The following is a 24986-nucleotide window of genomic DNA, read 5'->3' as shown; positions in this document are numbered from 1 at the left end:
ATAAAATATCTTAACACATATCACTGTGCTAGATGCTGTATGAAAAAAGGAAGCATAAATATTCAGTATTTTCTTAACATAATAAACCAAGCAGGACAATTTTAAGGAAGTGGTAGACGACAAAGAAGTTATTCAATATTTTAGAGGCTGCCTTTTCCAGCAGTCACAATATACTATAAGATTGCATATAATACTACCTAGCCTATTTTTCTATTTTGATCATCTCTGAGATAAAGCTACATGAACACACATATGCAAATACACATCATATATGCAACTTTATGAAAAATGAAAAAGAATCATAATAGAAATTTAAGTAAACATCTTTGATTTTAGCCAAGCTACTTTTCCTCTCAACATAACAACCAAAGGTTTTATGAGAACTGGGATTCAAGTCTATAAAACAAGTGGAACCCTCAAGTGCAAAGTGTTATAAAACATTTCCAGTACATTTATGGTTTCTAAGGAACTAGGCTATAACTTTGCAAAGCAATTTCCCACTTAAGAGTTCATCTCTAAAGGGAATGTATCCAAGTTTAGGAGAGAAAAAAAGAGACTAGAGATTTTGCATTTAACTACTATTTTCAAATTACACAAAATACCACACTAATCAAAAATACCAAACTAAGTTCAGCACTTTCAATTCTATTCACTTTTATAAATGTAAAAAGCTAGTTATGACAACTTAGCAGTTCTCCTTACCATTATCAAACTCAATATTCTCCTTAATTTTGAAAAGGAATTTAACCTAATGTTTAAACCCACAGAATAGCCTGGAAACTTATAATTTCCAGTAATAGGTTTTTCTTCAAACAAAAAAAAAGAAGGCAAAATCTTCATTTCATAGGTCAGGTTTCAAAACTACACAGAAAATTTATAGAATAAAAACAAAATGCAAACCAACTTCCTTTACTGTACTGAGCTTATTAGACCACGCTTCACATCAAATGAATGACAGAATGCACGGCGTTTGGGAGGGAGTGGGGGAGAAAAGGAAGAAATTTTACTCTCGTAAAGCATGAATTTGGGTTTAGCAAGATAAATCTTATCAAAGGCTTTTTTTTTAACTGTTTGCATTTCTTCATCAGTCAACATAAAAAAGTTATTCTGTTATAATAAATTCTAAAAACAGAAATCATAATCTTACTAAAATTAACACATTAGAGCTCTAATTGAGAGCAAAAAATGTTTAGCTACCAAAATCTATACAGAGTTCAAAGGAAGAACAAAAACATGAAGTTTTCAATATCCAATCAGTCTTATAAAAATCACAAATCACTGAACAAAAATAGGTTTAGTTTCCAAATGAAACAGGACTCAAGATCACAGATATCCTAAAATCATACATATACCATATAAGTTTGTAATGAATTGCCAGATGTCTGATTACGTGAGGAAATGACACATTTTATTAAAATCCCACTTCAACAATAATAATCCATCAAAGCAGCCAGTTCATCAGTTTGTGCTTGTGTGATTTAAATAAAACATAGCCTTTAAAGCTAATTTTTCTTCAGGCTTTCAGTGCCATCTAGTGGAATACCGGTGAGGTTATAATTTAAAAAGGGGTTTCCGCTAGATGATTTAGATTTTTATAAAAGATTATTAAAATGGCATTATTTTAATCCAGCTTTATAAGAGACTTAAGAGATAAAAATAATGTTATTTAACCACTTTCTGCACAATAACAGCATTCTAAATATGCACATATTTGTTTTTAAAGAAATAGATCATGATTAAAACCTGATTTTATTCACAGAAATGTAGCAAGTTACTAACTTGTATTAAAAACACAAAATTAGACCACAAAACTTTTACATTTGACACTCTGCCAAACATTTTTATTTACTGCTCTTATTCAATAGTGAGGAAGATTTGCCCTGAGCTAACATCCACTGCCAATCTTCCTTTTTTTTTTGGGCTTGGGGAAGATTGTCCCTGAGCTAACATCTGTGCCAATCTTCCTCTGTTTCCTATGTGGGTCACCACCTCAGCATGGCTGACAAGTGGTGTAGGTCCATGCCCAGGACCCGAACCTGTGAACTCTGGCCAGTGAAGAAGTGCGTGCCAAAGTTAACTATTATGCCACAGGGCCAGGCCCCAGTAGTTATATTTTTAACAAATATTTTCCTAAATTTATTTCTATGAAAAGGGAAACATTAAATATAATAAGAGACATCAAATATTAAAAAAAATAAAAAGCTATCTTTAAATATCTCTCAACTTCAGAGAACAACATCAAGCTGTTTGCCGCATGCTTGTCCATCAGGAGGCTAATGCTGGAAAAAAGACATCACAAATTGAAGGACAGAGAGAAAAATCCAGTGTATATGTCTTAATTTTGCTTTTCTTTTAGTTTTCAAACGCCTCATCAGACCCTCTCTCTAAAAGAAGAAATACTATCTATTCTAAGAGACATCACAGTACCTTCAGCCCCAGTGTCTAAAAATCTCCATCTTTCCAATCTCTTTGCCTTCCACATCCAATAAAATCCTCAATCCTGGGGCCAGCCTGGTAGCATAGCAGTTAACTTTGTATGCTCCGCTTCAGTGGCCCAGGGTTCGCTGGTTTTGATCCCAGACGTGGAACTATGCACCGCTTATCAAGCCATGCTGTAGCAGGCATCCCACATATAAAGTAGAGGAAGAGGGGCACAGATGTTAGCTCAAGGCCAATCTTCCTCAGCAAAAAGTGGAGGATTGGTGGCAGATATTGGTGGCAGATATTAGCTCAGGGCTAATCTTCCTCAAAAATAAAGAGAGAAAAATCCTCAGTCCTAAATTCTGCTTTTAAATTGTCTCTCAAATTTAACCTTCCTCCATTTTCCAAACTTCAAGTTCTTATCTTCTTCTTAGTCAGTATCCTACTGTCCAGGATTTCCATTCAAAAATCTACCTGTACACTGGTTATCCTTCTAAAACAAATTAATCACCAACTCTAGAAGACCCTGCACTCACTTCTACTTAATCCTAATACTCTCTCAGCTGTGTTACCACTGTGCATACCTTACTGTAGACCTCTACTGCACTTCTACTACTCTGTGGTTATCTATTTTTGCTTGTCTCTCCCACACAGGTTAAGGTAGGAACACAGTCTTGTACCTCTTTGCATCTTGAAAACTTAGAAACTGCCTATCTCAATAAATATTTGTCATGCAAGAAGGGTTAAAAATCTCAAAGCAGCTGAAGCCAAGAGAAGCATAATTTCATTAATGGTTAAAAGAACACAGCTAAATATTATTAGGCTTGAGCGCTTAAGAAAAATTCTATATGGTTTTGCAGATCCATGGTTAGAGTCCCTCTTGGTACCACCTGCAGAAGACGCCTGTCTTAAATGATACATAACCCTAAATTGAAAGTTTTTATCCCAATCACTAACATGAAAACAGTCTCCTGGTCATAAACTTCAATACTAATCCTGTCTAATACAGATACCAATATGCTCATCTTCTAAAAAACTACTCAGTACATTCTTTTGCATGTATATTTTTTCTATCTTCTCTCTCCTACAAATATTACAACAGAGAAAGGACAAAATATCAGAGCAAAAAGGGCTCTTAAATAGCATCTAGTCTAATCAAACCTCTTCACAGATGCCTTCCCTGTAATAAGCTGAATGTTTTAAGTTGGTACTTTGAGCCTAGCTCTCCTCACTCTGATCCCAGCACACTTTCTTCAGATCTGGGTAAAGTTTTGAAAACCAAGCTCTGTAGTTAGTGTGTGGTTTCAGGATTCTTTTCATGGACACTAAGAAGCCAAGTCAAATCCACTTACCTTACTTCAGAGAAGTATTTCAAATGCTAGAAAACATTCTGCCCAAACTCCCAGAATGTTATATAACGGAAATGCTGCAGAGTAGGCAGGTATACTCAATAAATATTTGTGGAATAGATTAAGTATAAAAACAACAATACATTCTTATATTTAGACAAATATGTTCTCAAGTTTTGACTTCAACAGATACTACTTTTGTCCCCTCACCCTATATTTTTCTGTAATGAAAAAATTAAAAGCACAGGGGCTGGCCCAGTGGAGCAGCAGTTAAGTTCACACACTCTGCTTAGGTGGCCCCAGGTTTGCCAGTTGGGATCCTGGGTGTGGACCTACATACCACTTGTCGAGCCATGCTGTGGCAGGCATCCCACATATAAAGTAGAGGAAGATGGGCATGGAAGTTAGCTCAGGGCCAGTCTTCCTCAGCAAAAAGAGGAGGATTGGCAGCAGACATTAGCTCAGAGCTAATCTTCCTCAAAAAACAAACAAATAAACAAAAGTATAGCTAAACCAAGCATGTAATAGTAAACATAGCTGAGTCCTATTTGTATTTATGAGTTAGTGAAATCAAAGTCTTAAAAAAAAAACTTACCTTTAAAGAACAATATCAGGAGGCAGTATTCATAAAAAATATCAATATTAGTACTCCTTTTCAGAATTATGATACACAACCATTATGGAAGCACTATAGAAAGTGTTTATTTCAAGTTGAAATGTAGATTCATAAGATTCTGAATACTGATATTTTTATTTTTTAATCAGGATTCAACAAATACTCTCAAACACAGTCCTAACAAGTTCTTTAACTACTGCAATTATTATATATTAATTTTAGTCTTAATTCTTCATAATTCTTGTAACAAATTAAATTAAGTAAAAACCTTTCATTTAATTCAAAAAAGTATAAATTTCACTAAATGAATAACAAACCTAGTCAGTAAATACTACATAAATCATGTACTATCTATAATATAGAGTACAGTATTCTTATATCCTTACTTCTGCACAAAAATACCATTAATTTGAAATATAACAGAATCCATTTCCCAGGAATGAAATTTTAGGTCATCACTAACTCTTTACATTCTCTCACAAAAACTGTCATTAAAACTTCCAAAGTTTGCTCTAAAAAAATTCCTGTATTTTTCCTTTCTCCATTCTTATCACATCCTCAACTTGGCTGATGGTTCCCAACCTTGGCTCCACGCTGGAATCACCTGGGGATCTTTAACACTACTGACACTTGGCCCCACCCCACACACTGTGATTTAAAATGAATGGGGTTTGGCCCAGGTAATGAGTAATTCTAACGTACAGCAAAGTTTGTGCACCACTGACCTTGGCTCTGAACTATTTAACCTAAGATTTTTGAAATCTATCTCAAAGTTTCCTTTCCTATAGCAAGTTCTGAAAAAAAGCCTAATTTTTTTGCTTCACTAAACTATTTTCACCACCAAAATTCCAAATTTCCAGTATATGGGTTATTATTTGACTCACTTCTCATCTTAAAATGGGATACAGTGTCATCTTGTCTACAAAATATAGAAAGTGTACCAAATGATTTCTAAGGTGTCTTCCCACTCAGAATTTATATAGTTCTCAAAAAAGAAAAAATCAACAAAACTTTCTGGATCATCAAGCACACCTAACGCCCCTCTTCACTTCCCCTTCACTACCCTCCATATGAAATTTGCCAATATTAGACCATTCTGAGCCTAAACAAACAGCCATTTCATATGATTCATCCTAATATTTTCCTACTTATCCTTTACACTAGAACCTTTTAATGTAACAGAACCCAAGATAAACTATTTCTTTCTTGAAAACCCCAATGAAATCTCAATTCCTTGTTACAACTTAGAAAGACATTACGAGAAGCAAAGGAAAAAGAAATGAAGACCATTCCTGAAGACCAAGGATGCCTTTTTTTTATGTTCTACCAACACTCGAGTGACATACAGCTATTAAACGAAATTAGGGCTTAAAAGTTTCTCTATACAAGTATTTACACTGACTATTTAAATAACATAAATTGGGGTTTTTTATTTGTTTGTTCTTTACTTCTTGCACTAGGATATCAGGGGAACACAAACTAAGATAGTGTTCTATTTTTTTATTGAGGTACAATTGACATACAACATTATATGAGTTTCCAGTGTACAACATAATGATTGGATATTTGTATTATATTGTAAATAATCACCACAATAAGTCTAGTTAGCATGTGTCACCATACACAGTTACAGAGTTTTTTTTTCTTATAAGAACTTTTAAAATCTACTCTGTTAGCAACTTTCAAATATGCAATACAGTATCGCTAACTATAGTCCCCATGCTGTACTTTACATCTCCACGACTTATTTATTTTTTAACTGGACGTTAGTACTTTTTGACTCCCTTCATCCATTTCCCATTTCAGCCCTCTCCACCTCCCCACACACCTCTGGCAACCACCAAGCTGTTCTCTGTATCTATGAGCTTGGAGTTTTTTATGTTTTTTTTAGATTCCACATATAAGTGAGATCATATGGTATTTGTCTTTCTCTGTCTGACTTATTTCCCTTAGCATAATGCCCTCAAGGTCCATCCATTTTGTCACAAATGGCAAGATTTCATTCTTTTTTATGGCTGAATAATATTCCATTGTATATGTTTACCACATTTTTTATCCATTCATCCATCAATGGATACTTAGGTTCTTTCTATTCTCAGCTGTTGTAAACAATGCTGCAATGAACATGGCAGTGCATATATCTTTTTGAGTTAATATTTTCATTTTCTTTGGATAAATACCCAGAAGGGAATTGCTGGATCACATGGTAGTTCCATTTTTAATTTTTTAAGGAACTTCCATACTGTTTTCCATTGTGGCGGCACCAATTTACAATCCCACCAACAGGGCGCAAGGGTTCCCTTTTCCCCACATCCTTGCCAACTCTTCTTACTTTTCCTTTTGTTTGTTTTGTTTCGTTTTGGTGAGGAAGATTGGCCCTGAGCTAACATCTGTGCCAACCTTCCTCTATTTTCTATCTGGGACACCACCACAGCATGGCTTGATGAGCAGTGTGTAGGCCCATGCCTGGGATCCGACCCCACGAACCCTAGGCTCCCAAAGTGGAAAGCGCAAACTTAACCACTATGCCTCCAGGCTGGCCTCTTACTTTTCCATCTTTTTGGTAACAGCCATTCTAACAAATATATATTGTTACTAAAAATATCTCCCTACACCAGACTATCACATAGCTTTCTTTTTAAACCTAGTAATATACTGTGAGCATTTTCTATGCAACATATATATGTAGAATCTAAAAAAGCCAAACTCATAGAAACAGAGCCTTTATAAAAGTGTTGTTGCCATGACTGTGGCATAGGGGAAATGGGGATATTTTGTCAAAGAATACACACTTCTAGTTATAAGATGAATAAGTTCTGGGGATCTAATAAAAATATTTAAAAAATAAAAAAAAAATACGTATGACCTAACTATAAAGTCATACCTAAGTTGTGAAACACATACTCAGCATTAAAGTTATACCAAGCCATGCTGTGCAGGGAATTTCTGAACACAAGTCTTCTTGAGTCTTTTTTTTTTTTTAAAGATTTTATTTTTCTCCTCTTTCTCCCTGAAGTCCCCCGGTACATAGCTGTATATTCCTAGTTGTGGGTCCTTCTAGTTGTGGCATGTGGGATGCTGCCTCAGCGTGGTTTGATGAGTAGTGCCATGTCCGCACCCAGGATTCGAACTGATGAAACACTGGGCCGCCTGCAGCAGAGCGCGCGAACTTAACCACTCGGCCATGGGGCCAGCCCCATTCTTGAGTCTTAATTTCAGTACTGACTATGAACTTCATCCATATCAAACTCAGTCTACTGACTGGAGCTTTGCCACTCTCTGGAGCCAGCAAGTTTTTTTTTTTTTTTTTTTTTTTACAGATTGGCACCTGAGCTACAACTGTTGCCAATCTTTTTTTTCTCTTCTTCTTTTTCTCCCCAAAGCCCCCCAGGACATAGCTGTGTATTCTACTTGTGAGTGCCTCTGGTTGTGCTGTGGGATGCCGCCTCAGCATGGCCTGATGAGTGGTGCCATGTCCATATCTAGGATCCGAACCGGTGAAACCCTGGGCCACTGAAGTGGAGCATGCGAACTTAACCACTCGGCCACGGGGCCAGCCCCCCACCAACTCTTAAATTCTCAAAACCACCTAGAGTAGAAAGCAGTGGCTCTGCTCACCCTGCAGCACTTGTGATGTTTCAAGACAATACACAGAGAGAATAGGCACAGAAGCTTATAAGGCTTTCTTAGTGGAAGGCTAAAGTTAAGCTGAGAGCATTGATACTAATTTCACTATTAACTGTTTTACAATTTTAACTTAGCTTCTTAGTGTGTGTCAATCAGACCAATGCCCTAGGCTGAGTCATCACCGGAACCATTTACATTTGCTGACCTTGTGATCCCAGACCTGCCTCTCTCCATGGTATCAGTCATCTCAAAAGTACACACCACTAGTCACTGATGGGGCTAAAGTGGGGGAGTCATTAAGAAGACTGTGCAATGAGACCACTATAAATCCACTACCAACGACTACTGGACAAACATCACATCACAGCTCATGGTTTAAAGATAAGAGAAAGTTCTTATGCAATACTTTCATGTATTTTTTAAAGAGGCTCAATTATCAACTTTACATTGGTTCCAAAACATGTAATGCTATCTAATTCAAGGCATGTTCATAATGCATGATAATCTTTTTTTCTTAAGTCAAAGAAATAAAGAGAATTATCTGTCAACGAGGATTTATGGTTATCTCTTAGTTCCCAATTTTATCACATTCAATAATCTTTTATAACATTATATAAAACTATTCAAAATGCCTCTTTAAGGTTTTTGTCTAAGCCATTTCATGTAAAAGTGTTGGTTACAATTGTATCATATTTGGAGAATATGTTGGGTCTGATCTAAAATAAAGGCTAAGCAGCAAATACAAAATTCACTCTAAGGCACCTCACAGAAGTGGGCAATCCTCCTCCTAAGAAGTTGACTCTGAGGTGTGACAAGAGGCCTTATAATTGCTCACCAAGAGAAACAGGCCCTATGTATTAAGATGCAAGACACAGAAAACAAACAGTAGTTTCCAATATGATCCTCAAATTGAAAATCACAAGAGCAGACATTCAGGAAAACAGGCTTTGATCTGTGAGGGAGTTACTATTCACAGAGGCAGCTCCAAGTGGCAACAGCCCAGAGCAAGAAACAGCGGGAATTTATTTATTTAACAATGGTTAATAATTCTCCTGAGGGGAAGCCAGCTAGCTTTCAAATAACACCTATTAAATTTGTAAACTAAGAAGTTCACATGAATATTAGGGGATTAAAATCTAAGATATCTACAATTCAGTGTAAGTTATGCTTTAGCTACTTATTCAAAAATCTCTGCTTCATAACAAAAACATAATTAACTATGATTTTTGGCTCAGAGCATTACAACATAAAAAGTAAATTATTTAATTTCATTTCTCCAAATTATAGCAGATAAATCAATAAGTTTCTCATATAGCTATAACTGTTTCAGGTTAAGAATTTGATACAATAATAAACTCTAAATTTATCAATTTCACATTTTCTGTTTCACTATAATGAATCATACTGCATCCCAATGAGTAATGAAAGCAAAAACCAGGCCCCAAGCCTACTGTACTATACAAATTTACCTAGCGTATCATGACAACCATCTGTCTGTGGGAAGGAAAAGCCTCTGCAAATCAATTATTATCCAAAGGCAATGATATTTTCTCAAAGAAGTGAAAAGTCACGCTCACACATGTAGATCAATACCTTTCCAGGGACCCGGAGACTCTCGATGGCACCGAGATCACTGAGGCTCTCTGGAGGGCTTTTAAGACCCTTAAAAAAATAATAAAAGAATTTTAATTGTGCTGCAGAACTGTAAAATGATAGAACATACCTATTCAAATAGAAATCACCATTTTAAAAACATAACTTATCCTGCTTTAAAATATATAGAACACATGTTCTAAAAACAATTGTCACTTAATACATACAGTACTATCATTATATCAAGTAAAGGTACACTTTTCGTAGTTCACAGTAAAAGTATTACAGGCACCACCATAACTAACGTTTGAAGTCTAACTTAATTAACCATGATTTAAAAACAACCAAAAGAGGAGGCCGGCTCCATGGCCGAGTGGTTGTTCGCACACTCCGCTGTGGCGGCCCAGGGTTCAGATCCTGGGTGCGGACACGGCACCGCTTGTCAGGCCACGTTGAGGCGGCGTCCCACATCCCACAACTAGAAAGACGTGCAACTAAGATATACAACTGTGTACGGGGGGGCGGGGCTGGAGAGAAAAAGCAGGAAAAAAAAAAAGATTGGCAACAGTTGTTAGCCCAGGTGCCAATCTTTAAAAAAAAAAAAAAGCCACCACCAAAAGAAAAGAAACCTGGGTGACAAAAAGGATTCTATAAAAGAATTTATCTATTAATCATTACCAAATTCACCTGGTAAAAAGGTCCAAGTATTATGACTCACTGATACAATAAACCAACCAAATGAGCTAATCAAAGATTTTTAAATAATGCTAATTGCTTAATTAATACATAAGTAATCCTTTGATTTTATTTGATTATTTCTCACCAATGCACCCCAATTTATACTGTATAATTGAGACTTAAACCTGATGTCTCACTGCTTTCTACCTGTTCTTTAGCTCTTCGTTACCCGGTACTTTCTATATTCACATCAACTGAAGGATTCTGAAAGTCTCATTTGTACCAGGGAAAGTTATCAAGACAGAAAGAATTTAGCAATTTAAATTTTCTTTAACAGCCTCTTTTTAAAAATAGGCCATTCAAAGCAGACACCTGAAATTCCTGTAATATTAGTCTGTAAGCAAATTAGCTGGTACATGAATTTGAGGAGAGATCTATGCTACAGGCAAGTTTTTGTCCTTTAGATGCCCTACATCGACCCATTGGTGTCCTTAGTAACCAAAACATATGGTACATTTATGTTGATTATTTGAGACTTAAAGCAGAACTTGCTTATTTTTAAATTATAGAGGTGTGTATTTATCTTCCCTATTCTAAAATACCACCAGTCATTTCTACAAGTTTTTATGACAAGATGCTCTGCCTCACCCCCAAGTCTTCCATCACTCCCAGAATACCCCACCCAGCCTTCTCCCTCTTTCACACACACACTCACCCTCTAAAGAAACCAATACCCCACTTTAAGAATTAACTCCTCTATGAAGTCTTCCTAAATCCCTATGCTTCAAAGAACACACTATTTCTCAGTATTGTCCATGGATCATCTCCATCAACATCACTCGGGAAATTTTTTAAACGTGATTCCTGGGTCCCACCACAGATTTAGATCTGAATAGGTATTTCTAGATTAGGACCAGGAATTGCATTTTAACAAGCAACCCTGGTGATTCATATAATCACGAATGTTTTAGAAACCCAGCTAGACATTTTCCAACACCACACCTCTACCAAAGCAGTGAAGTTTTAAACATTAAATATATCTCTCTTTCTCTTCCAGACCATAAGTCTCAAGAGAAAGGAGAGAGCGAGTCTTATTTGCTTCTATAGCCCAGTGACTAGCAAAGTTCCAGGAACAGAGTAAACACCAAAGAAATGAATAAATTATCCACTAGAAGTCTTTGGTCAGGCTCCAATCTCCAGCTAATTAGAACATTGTTCCCATGGGAACATGTAATTGACTTTAAAATGAAGTTTCCAGGGAAGTTTGCTGGAATAAGAAAAGCATAGGTACTGAGGTTTACTGCCTTACAATGAGTGAGGAAATAAAAGTACGTAACTACTCTTGTGCACTTGTTCTTCCTTGTCCCAATTTCTCACCCATAGTCATCACGGGGGCAAAACATCAAGTGGTAAAGAAGGCAAGGTTGGCTTATACAACTAAACTTCTATATACATTATACACTCACATACATATGTTCATACATACACACATTTATGAGAGTAAATCTTCATGATTTGATTCAAAATCATGACCACCCATAATATATCTTTTAAAAGATGTAATTTCCATGCCTTTTAAACAAACACTTTTAAAAAGTACAGATTTGTTTAACCAATCTAACAGAAATCCTAGGAGGGATGCATCATGTGTAATTTTCTTTCCCCAGAGCTACTCAGTAAAGAAACCAACGGCTGAAATGTAAACAACGATATATACCAACATCTAGAAAAAGGTCTAACCTCCAAATTAGTCACCAAACATAATAATTTGCTACTAATACATGGCAACTTTCCATGAAATATACAAAATAAAAGTAATAAAAATTGGAAACCCTACATACATGTTAGGAAGCAGGAGAGCACAGTGATTCAAGGAATGGGCTCTGTGGCCTTGAACAATTTGCCTAACCTACCTATCATTACATTCTAATGATGATGACAGTCATTAGATGGTGACATCTCAGAGGCTGTTATAAGGAGTAAGGGAGATAATGTATGTGACAGGCCAAAAACAGGGTCTGGTACACAGCAAGCATTCTTTAAGTGTTAACCATTATTCTGAATATCATTGTGATCACAGAGAAATGTTTTTCTTTTCTCTTATCAGAACAGAAATGAAGAATTACCTAAATGTCTCAAAGCACATCTGACATTCATCTGTATTTCAGGATTACAGATCCTGAACCCTTTAATTAGTAATTTTATAGATTTCTACTAACAGATAGGAAGTCATCATTTTTACTTTCACCTTCCCCTCTCTAAGCAGGAAGACACAGTTATAACTGTAGTACTCTGCCTTTATTAAATTGAAACTTTCACTGTAATCATTAAGCATTATTTTTCTTTTGTAACTGGTTTTGTTTTGATAATTTCCCCAATTTAAATTTATACAAAATTCAGCATAAATAATTCCTGCCACTGCACTTTCTTTCTTTTCCCAAATCAGATTAACACTTCAGACTATTTCTAGTATGTCTACGTGAATCCTCAGTTTCCTTTCATGACACTAGCAACTTAACATCCCAATGGTCTAAAGGAGCATGTGAGATGACTTGCATTTCCTTCTCTTTTCAGCAAAACTCAGTAGAGTGTTTATCCTCAATCCTCAGTTTATCTAGAAGCCACTCTAATCAGGCCCCCCACCTCTTCACAAAAAGTGCTGCTGTTAGATCACCAAGGACCTCTCTGCTGCTCAGTACAAAGGCTCCTTCTCATTCTCACCTGACATGGCCCATCTGCAGCATTTAAAACAGCTGGTCATTCCCTCCTCTTTTAAATTCTTTACTTGGCTTCCAGGACCCACTCTACTTGGTTGTTCTCTTTATCCAACATTCATCCAACAAATACTTATTGAGCATCTGTTATGGGACAGGTGCTCTTCAGGATGCTGCAGACTTCTTACCTGGCTGGCTGCTCCTTCTCAGTCTGCCCAGCTACCTCCACAGCTTCTCCTTGACATTTTAACACTGAATTCTCAAAAGCTCCAACTTTGGACTCTTCTATATCTCATGCACTTCGCTGGTGATCTTAGCCAGTTTATATACCTTTTACATGCTCATAACTCCCAAATTTTTATCTATACCCTAAATTTCTCCTCAGAAATTCACTCTTTTAGCCAACTGCCTACTTTATCTCTCCATTTAAATATCTACAAGGCTTTCAAATTAACAAGGCTAAAAACATTCTCCTTTCCTTCAATCGTTCCTTCCTCCGTCTTACCTACCTTGGTAAATGGCAATTCCATTCTTCCAATTGCTGGGGCCAAACCATTTAGAGTCAACCTTGATGCTTCTCTTTCTCTCACAGCCCAAATCCAATCTGTCACAAAATCCTGTTTACAATATCTCCACAATCTGACCTCTTCTCAACACTTTCAAAGCTAGCACCCGGGTACGGCTCGCACTTGGATTACTGCGATAGCATCCTTATTGGTCTACCTCCTTTTGCTTTTTCTCTCTTCAATCTATTCTTAAAACAGACGCCAGAAAGATCTTTCTGCAGTATATGTCAAATTACATCTCTCCTCTACCTGCTATTTCAACCAAAATAGAAGCATGGCCTTGCTATGAGTGAGGAGAAAAGTAGGAGGAGATGAGGTCAGGATGAAGTTCTTCGTTCTCTTACTTCTTCCCCTCAGCTTCCTGACCTCAGCTCCTACAATTTTCTGCTCCAACACTTCCCTCCACCCACACTGGCCTCTTGCTGTTCCTCAAACATGCTCCTGGCTCAGGGCCTCTGCATTGGCTGTTCCTTCCACCCAGAATGCTCCTTCCCAGACATCCAAATGGTCAACTTCCTCACCTCCTTCAAGTTTCTATTCAAATGATACACCTTCTCGGTGATGTCTTCCACGGCCACCTCATCTAAAATCATAAATGACTCCAAATTCCCAACAACTCCCAGTATTCCCTATCCTGTTTTCCTCCGAAGTATTTATCACCTTGTCTGCCTGAGCACTTGTCTGTTTTGTTCACTGGTGCATCCTCTGAACTTAGAATAGTGCCTGGCACATAGTGCTCAATGAACATTTGTTGAATGAGCTGCAAGAACAGAGGCCAGCACAACGGAGAAAGCAGAACAATAGATCTCATCTAAATAAAGAGAGCTAACAAAGCCTGCTCTCCCACTCTATCCCAAACCGAGATCCTGGGAGAGCTGAACTACCAAAAAACCTGAATTTCATATCTCATATTGTTACATTTTCTGTAGCCTCACAAAGAAGAAACACCTTGTGTATATTTATTCATAATACTACTACATTTAACCCAATAATAAACAGCACTAAATAAAATCCCCAATGTAACTCTAGGCAGAAACCTACTTTCGTACTTCACAGATTCATGAACTGTGTATTAATAATGATCAAATAAGTAGAAGTCAAGCCTTAAACATATGTAATTAGGATGACTTTAAAAATGTGTGTAAAATTCATAATTTTACCTCACTTTTACATAGTATAGTTCCAGCTTTTCATATGCGTGCTTTAGTTGGGGTTTGTTTCCATCTTATAAGCACAGATTTCACCCACTCAAACCAATAAGCAACTGACTGAGGCTGAAGAGTTACCATTTTCAGCACAATTTCACTACGTTTAGGAGGCATAAACTCATTATCACTGATATCTGGACTTTCGTATTTTTTCTCTCCTTCTTATTGTTACAAAATATGGTTAAAAAACAACAAACCAACCAAAGTTGCTGAGCAATGATGACAATGTTGACTACACTGAAGTGCATGGCAAACAACATGAGAGAGCACAAACTTAGCTGATGAACCAAAGTCCAAATTCAGCATTCCAAAGGCAGTTTAAAAGTATTAGTGGTATAATGTACAAAAGCGTATATTGTTTTAAAAATCAAACAGATATCATAGTCAGCCTGAAATCATCTATTGTATCAATTACTGCAACAGCCTGCTTCCAGCTTTCCTGCTCCCCCACCACCAACACAGCCACTGAGATGATCTCTATGATCAAGTGCTTCTTTGATAAGGCCCAGGAACTTCATTAACTCCTTTATTTACCTCTTTACCTTCATCATATCATATAAACATGACCACCAGCCTAACTCCATGAGGTATATGTTATTATTCCTATTTTAAAGATGAGAAAACAGAGACTTGGAAAGTTAGGTGACTTGCTCAAGGTCACACAGTGACCTACAGGATGGAGCAGGACCCAAACTCACTCTCAAAGAACAAATAATATGAAGCATAATATCAGTACTCAACAAATGTGAGAGGTTGCCAAACGTTACTACCCACTTACTTACATCTTTTCTTACTCACAGAACTTTTTAATTCTATGTTCACGACATTACCAATATTTATTTGACAGGAGTAAAATAATCATGTGGGACTCATGTATTGTTCACCAGAAATCTACAATTTGTAACCTGTTCAGATATCTCCCAAATTCTAAATTCTCAAATAAGAATTTGATTTGGAATTTGTATTCTTTTTTTAATCAACAACAAAAACTCATAAATGAACTTTTCATTAAATGATTATCCTACACTTTCTCCAAAGTTCTCAAAACCACGTTGATTTAAAACTCTAAAGTATCTTTCTCTCATTAAAAGAATAAGAATTGCCAGTACTAGTGAAATATTAGACTTGAAATAAATAATGGTATATAAAACCAAGTCATGATCAGGAAGTACATAAAAGAAAATGTCTCCCAATTCTTGCTTGAAGGAAGTTGAGGCATTATTAGGAAGTCCCTAACATTTATGAAATGGGATACAAAATAGCCAGTTTTTATTCACCAATTATCCTTCTGGCAAAAATATATATATATGTATTACTATTTTGCCATAACAATAACTAAAAAAGGTAGCATTTCGCAAACAATTTTCACATATATTAGCTTATTAATGGCCCTCATAACAGAACTGTGACACAGGATGAACAAAAAGAACTCTTCTCATTTTCACATGCGGAAACTGAAGGTACAAGGTTTGAGAACTTGCCCAAAGACATAAAGCTACGAAGTCTGTCTTCAATTTAGGTGTTTTTTTCACTCCTTCCAGGTCATCTCTACGGCACAGACTCACCTCCCTACCCAAGCCATCTGCTCAAAGACGACAGACAGCATCAATGTGGGGAAACCTGCAAGGCAGCTGGGGCTGTCACTGGAAAGATGGCAAAGGGGGAGGATGGGAGACAAACATAGCCTCTGACTCCCTCATTCACCTCGTCTAAACGAATGTTTCTGGAACGCCACCACCCGCTGCAGCAGGGTTCTGATCCGGGCGGTGCCGGTGACTTTTCTAGGGGGTGTCCCGGCTTCCCCGTGCCCCTGCCACCTGCCACCACCTATAACTTAGGTCTCCTTCCGCAGCGGCCCAGGAACAGAACATCTCGGCTCCTCTCCCAGGGGAGATGAAGAATGCATTTGCTTCAGCTGCCGTGACTTACCTGTCGAGTCATAAGAGATTTGATTTTTTGCATTGTCGAAATCGTGAGTGGGGGTTCCCTGCCACAAAGAAATAACAAATCACACCGAACCAGCAGACAGCTGGCCCCGACACAGGGAAGCCATAGTGAGTGGTCACGTGGAGCTGCCGACCCGGGTCATCCTTTCTTGCCCTGGGCATGCTGGGAACTGTAGTCCCAGCATAGTAAAATGAAGGAGAAAGAACAGCGCGGGTACTACATTTCCCAGCAAGCAAAATAGCGGGCGCTTTAGTTAAGCCTGCGCATCTTGTTGCTCTGAGTGACCGCGGCGACTGCTGGTCTTTACAGAGGTGTCTGCTCTCGGTAGCTCTCCTCGGCGAGGCGAAAACCTAACTCATAGGGTGACGAGGCATTGAGCGACAGGAACAAAGATTGAGAAGACAGTATATAAACCAGACTGGCATGATGCCCCTAGGAATGTGATGAAGGAAACCCAGCCTGGTCTAGAAGGGCGCGGTGGGAGAACGTGAGGCTGACGCAAAGGAGCAGGAAGCCAAGGGAGGCGGTCCGCAAGAGGGGACCTGAGCGCGTGGGACGGCCCGGTAGTGCTGGCCTTGGCCTGAGAGAAGGTGTAGTTCAGGTGGTCCAGTAGGCGACTGGGCTAGGTAGGGTAGGGCTCTTCTTCCTTAGGCTTGGCATCCACTTCAAAAAAGCCCTAAAACTAAAGGATTTAGTTCCCACCTATCATTTTACTACCTGCAAAATCTAAGGCAAGTCAAGATGAAAATATAACAATAATAAATACACAGGTCACTCTAAAGTCCTCTTTTCAACTTTTAGCAGTTTATTTAAATTGGAGAAAGTAATAAGGGAGTCGTTTGGGCCTCAAATTAAGAAAGAACTTTCCGGGGCTGGCCCCGTGGACGAGTGGTTAAGTTCGCGCCCTCCGCTGCAGGCGGCCCAGTGTTTCATTGGTTCGGATCCTGGGCGCGGACATGGCACTGCTCATCAAGCCACGCTGAGGCAGCGTCCCACGTGCCACAACTAGAAGGATATACAACTAAGAATTATACAACTATGTACCGGGGGGATTTGGGGAGAAAAAGGAAAAAATAAAATCTTTAAGAAAGAACTTTCCAATTATAAAAATACTCCCCCCCAAAAAAAAGTCACCCAGAGATGACAATTCATAATAACTAACACTTATTGAAAGCTTATTAAATGTCAAGAATTCTGCTAATAGGTTTACATGTATTATCCCCTTAAGCCACACAAGCGTCCTATGGCGTTGGTACTATTGTCCCCATTTTAAAGATGAGGAAACTGAGGTATGGAAAAATTAAGTAACATGCCTAAGGTTACTGCAGATGTGCATGCAGAAACTGAAGGACTTATTATCCAGATGTTTTAAGTAACGACTTTATGTATAGTGTTGAAAAGTGAGTCCTGAAATGTGGTGCCAATGATTTTTTTTAATTTATATTTATTTTTAATTAATGTTTATTAGAAAAAAATAAAATACAGGCCCATGATTTCAAAAATATTTCTCAACTAAAAATAATGTTAAAGTGTGCCACACTAATGAAAACTATTAGGTAAACAATAGTGTGAGTGGTAGTCAGATATGACAAAAGTCATAACTGGTTTATGAATGACTGAAGTTTGGGGGACACTAACATAGAGGTTATTTCCAAGTCTGAAATTCTATCCTTTGACCTCTCAGAGTGTTGTCTTATTAATTTTTTACGAATGAGGTTGTAATATTTGACCTTGGGTTTTGTAAGGATAAATGAGATGAGGCAAGTGAATGCAATTTATAAATTGTAAAGCACCTTACAATTATGAGGTATTGTAATCATAATTCTGCCCAGTTCTCTGCTCTGACAGGACCACTCTGTGCATACTTCTATCATTGTGCTTAACAATTCCTTTTGAAATTATATGTTAACCTTATTCTTCTCTGACTCTGTTATTTCTAACCCTATAAAGAAAATCCAGTCACTTTAGGGCAGTCCTAGATTCGTTCATTCTTTACCTACTCTAATCTTAATTGCCAGACAGTTCTTAGTCTGTGAAAATCTTTATAAAATGGGCAACTTTATCCACCTGTAGTTTTGAGGCCACACAGTTTATTAGAGCTTGATTCTGGAATAGAACCCAGATCTAAATGCAAAAAGGAAAATGTTTTTTTATTCACTGTATTTGTTTTTTTTCTGTCAGCCAAATTTGGAGAAATGAGTGTTTTCTGTATCTATTTGGCCATAAAAAGGCAAGAAAACATTAAAACTTTGTTTTTCTCTAATACTGTACATTTTATTTTATTTCTTATAAACTAAAAAGAAATGGACAACTCAGACTTCTAAAAGTTCAAAGGCTTTAACTATTATATTGAAAACATGTAAAGTAAATCAGTGCTGTCTAAATAAACTATATTTTCTAATTCAACATACCCTCACACTATAGAAAATAATTGAGCCATACATGGTGCTTTTTTAACTCCCTAGACTTAAAAAAAAAAAAAAAAAACTTAGAGTTACATTGCCTGTTTGGCTTCCTATGTAAACATCCTGAATTCAGAAATTACTTTGGCAGGTAAGATTTTATGCCTACTACCTGACACTAGAGGGCGCTTTGTCATGGTTATGCCACATAGGACTTTCCCAAGATGTCATACGAGTATTGTCATTTTTTAATGTGTGCCATGACATGAAAAGATCACAGCTGTGATTCATTATGGCACTTTATTTATGTAGCATCTGTTATCGCTTATATCATAAAAGATATTTTTAAATAAACAAATAGAATTTAAAAAGTCCTGTAAATTGAGTAAATGTGACATTAAGAAAAACTCACTACTTTGTCTTTACTTCTTTCATTTTGCCTAGGACGCAACACACTTCATCATGAGCCAGCACTGGGTTTTAAAAACAGTGGAAAGAGCTTATTTAATGAAGGCAATTGGAGATTAATATTGATTAAAAGATGTGAAGGGTAGCCTGTGTAATATCTGTAGAACTTCCTTATTACTTTCCAAATTGTATTTTCTGCAATCCAATATTAAAATGTATATGCATTTCTTAAGCGTCAACTGAGAGTCAGAGGACATGGACTAAGGAGCATTTGGGGATTATTTCTGGGGGAACAACTTAATAAAAATACTAGTTAAGCACTATGCTAGATGCTAGGGATCCATAAATGAGTAGGACTGGTTTCTGTATTCGAGAAGCCCAGAGGGGCCATAAACATGCAATAACGTTAATTGAGGTTAGCGAGATAAGTGCTCCAATAGCCATATGTATGAGATTTAGAGACAGCACAGAGAAAGTTGGGGTATAGCAGTTACCTAGGGGCAGGGAAGCTCTTGCCATTTTTTCTGAGCATAGAGAGATCATAAAACGACCTCTGAAGAGACCTCAGGTTTTCCAAGAGTCACTCACTTTCTTGCCTATAGAATTACTTCTGGAAGAGTTGGGAGCTTAAATGCAAAAAGTGTTTCCAAACTTGGATTCCAAAATAACTATCATTCCTGTTTTACCCTTAATTACACTTGAGGAATATTCTTCCTTCCCACGTCATTGATCTTCTTTAGTGAGCCTTTACCGTTAAAAATGATTTATGCAAGGAATTTGCTTAATATGATGAAGATTGGCTATACTTTTTTATTTTATATAGTGGAAGACTTGGACTACAGCCTTCGTGCAATAAATGAAACGAAATGAGATCGGGGTTAACTTATAACTTAGTAAATTAAGCGGAAGTACTCAGACTGCCTGCTGCCATGACAGTGAAAAGGCCAGGCTGAAAAGCTGTAGTCCAGAGCCCACAGTAGAGGCGAGATCTCTAGGCCATTGGTTCATTTCCTCTCTCCTTCAGCTGTGAAAATGTGGCCTCAGATAGTAACTGTTGGCATAGACTTTTCATTATAATTATGCATAGTCCATGATTCATTGTCACTTGCAAACACATCTGTGGTCTGCTTTTAAAAATAATGTGAATTCATAGATTCAATAAAACCATGACAGACATTTGTAGTAGGAAATACTACGTAGAAAAATACATTTTTAAAGATATTCAGGTGCTCTATTTTGATTCTTTGGTGTAACTTTTACATGTTGGTTAGTGATTTCATGATGATTTAAAACCATTTAACAGATTTATTAAATACTTCAATTTTCATAGAAAAAATTTAATTTCAAAATAATAGCATAGTTTTGCATCATAGAAACTAGCTTTTGTTTTTCAGGAAATTTCATGATATGCTCTCATTATGAAAGCATACTGTTTTTCAATAAAGTAGCCCAAAAGGATATTTTCCTTCATGTGATTATTAACTGAGAATAATTCATGAAATATACTGACAGTTACTGATAATTGCTAAGAAGCTGTTCTGAAAGTCATGAGCCTGTATTTCAACAGAGCATATAACAGGTGTTCCCACTCCCTGTGTCCTTTGTATACACATTCATTCTGTATTCAAATCACAGAAGCAAGAGGCAGGATAGGGTCTGTTACCTCACTGCTAATTTCCCTAGCAAATAAACCAGCAGCTGCTGGTCCATGAACCGAGTTGCCAGCAGGAACAGGGCACTGTATGCATGGGACAGGATGCTTTCATGGACCCCTTCAGCAACACGGTTGGGGTCTTTCAGTGCAAAATATACCTCCTTCTCTTAGGTAAGGCACTACGTGAATTGTGTTTTAGCTGTTTGTTTGTTTTTAACTTGTGGGCATAAGGTAAATATTTGCTTTAGACAGTAGATTCACTCAGATAATTGAAGAACAGCTCAGAACCTTTTAAACAATAAGGCACTTTGTTCCAGCAAAGAAGCAGGAACATTTAGGAGAAAGGAGGTTCAATAAATAGATGGTTATTGTTTTCTTAGAACAACGTTATTATCAATAGCACTTATTAAGAAAGTAAAAACATTCTCAAAGCCTAATGAATTTCTTCTTTTTACAGAGTTTACATATCAATTCAATAGTCTTTAATGCATTTTATTTTTCCAAATATTCTTATAAGCCATGAATATGTGACCGCCTATGGTGAAACTCAAAATGATTTATGAGAATGGTTTTCTGTTTTTTAAATTACAGATATCGTGGCAAGCTGTTAGCGCTACTTCATTTTAAATTACTTATCTTATGAAATATGAAAAAAGTTCCAAACGGACAAAAAATATTTTATACCCAATAGGGAGAAATGTGTAAAAACTATTATATCTTTAAAATGACTTTAGCCTTTCTCTTTGCCCAATGGCTAGTCTTATTAAAAAAATTTTTCTCTACCTTACTATTTTCCCTCATCCTCCTCCTGATTCTTAGAGTTTAGAGGAGTCTTTCTCCAACATTCCCACTGTTTTTATGTCATCATTATTTTCACCAGATGTTCTCTTTTCCATTGTTCCTATTTATCAATTTTAAAAGTCAAATTCATTTCTTCTTTTGTTTATATTCAACAGAAAGGAATTCAAAAAGGACTTTATTCCTTAAATTTTAAGAACAACTTACCTAAATAAGCAATTTAAGTTTTAGCCTTCTTCTGTACTTTAGAGCCTTGCTTTCAATGGTATATTTTGTTATAGTTTTTATTGTAAATACGATTGTTATTCAAATTTATACCTAATGTTGTACATATCCCACAATTTTGAAATGTGTAGTTTGCAAGTTTTTTTAAAAGTGCTTGAGTTTCCCATAGTTATGATTGGTCCAGTGTTTATGTTGTCAAATTCAAACCTATATATAGATTTTTAGTTTTTGAAATTTTTAGAAAAATTAAATAATTGCCATAACTGGCTTTTTATCTTTTCTTTTTTTGCATTTTTCTGGGCTTTGAAGTACCCTATGCATCAGTGCCCCCACTTAATTTTGTAACAACAGGACTGCTGTTATTTCATAAGTAATGTTTTTGTATTTGGCTTTAAGAAGAACTTAGAGACAATTCATTTGAGGAATTCAACTAAACTAAAATTAAAATGTACTTTAGAGAAATAGATAGCATGTTCATAAGTAGTTAAAGCAGTTATTATCCCTTAAGACTTTCTTTCTTAGGCAAATTTACTTTTCTCCGTTGGTAGAGTGTTGCAAAAACCATAGGTAGTATGGAAATCTTTCTCTTTTTTGGAATGAATATCTGTTTCTTTTTTCCTTTTAAAAAACTCTTAAAAATGTGAAGCCCAAAATGTAGTCTGTAAAGTCTATTCAAAGTACGACTTCATAATTTCTATTTTCTCTAAAGATGCAAGAGCTTATTTTCAGTCAACAGTAGTTTTGTTATGCTTGCTAATATCATACATGATAATGAGGAAGTAAATGCCATCTATTTTGAGCTACATCTAGAGGTCACTTTGTGAAGTCTGGTGTTTATATTCAATACAGTGAAACTGAGCTAGGGAGTCTTGTTGCTGGAATATAGATAACTTTACAATATGACTTCAAGGAGCTCTTTACACTGGGCATTCCTTTATAATGCTGTTGTTATATAGTTTAAGAAACTCTCTAAAGGGGAGGTTATTGCTATAATTTTGTATGTCAGTTTATTAATGGTATTGTCAATGTTTCTCCAGGTTAGTATAATGCCTTATATGCAAAAATTCTAAGTATTTTCCTCTTTTATACTCAAAAAGTAAGTATTAATGAATTTAATAATAAAATTGAATTTTTATTTAAGTCCAAATATTTGGAATATCAAAAGGAAATTAAAATTTTATCAATTTTTATATCATTTATTTTCTTGAAGTTTATTGATACAGAGGTTGACTTTCTAAAATCAATAGTTTTAGTCCTTTAGATTTTCTCATACAACTAGAAAAGAGCACTTGGAAAATTTTCAAAACGAAGCTAATTTTTTCCAAGTTAGTAAATTATCGTGGATCTATCACATCCATAGCAGGAAATACAGCAATGGCAGGAGAGTATGTGTTCCTGAAATGTGGAGGAAGCATCCACTTATCTGTTTATTCCCCAAAGTTCACTACAAGTAAGCATTGCATCATGTCAATAGATTCATGTCTTTCCTGTAAAATGAAAAGATTTTAGGTAGCTGAGATAAGCTAATGTATGAAGAAAATTTCATTCCTCGCTGACATTCTTATAACTTGCTACTATAATTTATCCAATAAAAATGATGTAGGCAATCTAAGCAAACAGCTAATGTAACCACTGTACTCTCGCTGTCATACAGATATTTGAACAGGCAACATATTTGAAAAGAATGAAGTCCTATCATTTGATATAATAAGCATTGAATATATTCAGAGATATTCATTGCAATATATTATTTAAGGTATTATTACATGATACAGTTTCTAAAGAAGCCCAAAGAACTAGTTTACCTCTCTTAAACAATTATTGTAAGTGCCATATAAAATGTTATTTTCTGCTAGTTTCATTTTTCCCTGGAGTGAAACATTTGTGCTGTATTTAATATTTCATTAAATAAAATTTGCTTCCCATAACTTCAGTCATAGACTTTCCAATCAGTCTTTTCATACTCTTGATCCAACATTCTGATTCAAGATCCAAAAGTCACCAACGTTTCTATTCTAGTCATGCTGGCACTTCATGGTAATAAAGTGCCTCCCAACCGTTTTCAGAATATAACAATCTCAGTTAATTTTTTTCAACTACTTCTACAAAAAAAAGAAGATAAAAAAGGGTTCTTCCCCTTTTCAAAAAAAAAGTAAACAAGGACTTCTGCAATGACCCTCAAACCACAACAACAGATTGGCGAGAATTGCATTCAGGCCACCTATATGTACATCTCAGTCTAGCAGTGGTTTCTAGATTCAGCTGTGAACTGTATTAAATGGAGTCAGTGACCAAACTACTCACTGTCAGAGGCAACTACTGAGTTTTATGTCAGCAGCCCTGCAGCTTTGTCCAGTGCATTCTCAAGGCAACGATGTGGAATCCCACATCCCTCTTGATTCTTTGGCAATAAACACAGAATTGCCAATTTATTAAAGGATATCCAGGGATTGACAACTTAGTAAGTGGACTAAAGCCGGAAACTCAATACTTCAAAATTCTCTGCATCCTCTCAATTAAATATTGGCCCTTCACCTTCAACTGCAGGGTAGCTGCTACCCTGAGAAAAACCTCTCAGAACGTCAAAAACATAATTGTAGAGAGAGCCTTAGACCTCATCTAATACTACCATTGTCTCACACATGAGAAAACTGAGGGCCAGAGAATTAACATGATTTGTCTAAGGTCACTTAACTGACCAATCACCATGTGTCATTTACTAAGACCTTGTATTTCAGTGGATTTTTAACTTTATCAAAGTATCAAATACAGAAATCTCT

The 24986-nt window shown here is 36.4% G+C and overlaps 2 protein-coding genes across 9 annotated transcripts in view; one reads left to right on the top strand and one right to left on the bottom strand.

The window, feature by feature from the left end:
* Positions 1-16878, bottom strand: part of VPS50 (VPS50 subunit of EARP/GARPII complex) — a 143433-nt gene extending 126555 nt beyond the window's left edge. Inside the window, exons 1-2 of one of the 2 annotated variants that reach the window (XM_044767227.2) lie at positions 16702-16878; positions 9607-9675 (exon numbers count right to left, since the gene is read on the bottom strand). In XM_044767227.2, the coding sequence (XP_044623162.1) occupies positions 9607-9675; positions 16702-16734 (102 nt within the window). In that variant the 5' untranslated portion in view covers positions 16735-16878. The remainder of the gene's footprint in view (positions 1-9606; positions 9676-16701) is intronic. The other variant, XM_070508484.1, reaches the window with a different exon arrangement.
* A 4273-nt stretch (positions 16879-21151) lies between these two features.
* Positions 21152-24986, top strand: part of HEPACAM2 (HEPACAM family member 2) — a 35987-nt gene continuing 32152 nt past the window's right edge. For 4 of the 7 annotated variants that reach the window (XM_070508454.1, XM_044767237.2, XM_014842963.3 and 1 more), the window contains exon 1: positions 21196-21354. In XM_070508454.1, the coding sequence (XP_070364555.1) occupies positions 21276-21354 (79 nt within the window). In that variant the 5' untranslated portion in view covers positions 21196-21275. Of the gene's footprint in view, positions 21355-24986 lie in introns of all 7 variants that reach the window. The other 3 variants (XM_014842962.3, XM_070508476.1, XM_044767236.2) reach the window with 3 other exon arrangements.

This window comes from Equus asinus, chromosome 1 (assembly GCF_041296235.1).
Source record: "Equus asinus isolate D_3611 breed Donkey chromosome 1, EquAss-T2T_v2, whole genome shotgun sequence".
In the NCBI taxonomy this organism is placed as follows: Eukaryota; Metazoa; Chordata; class Mammalia; order Perissodactyla; family Equidae; genus Equus; species Equus asinus.
The sequence above is the reverse complement of the archived record's forward strand: the minus strand, read 5'-3'. Positions and strand labels throughout refer to the sequence as shown.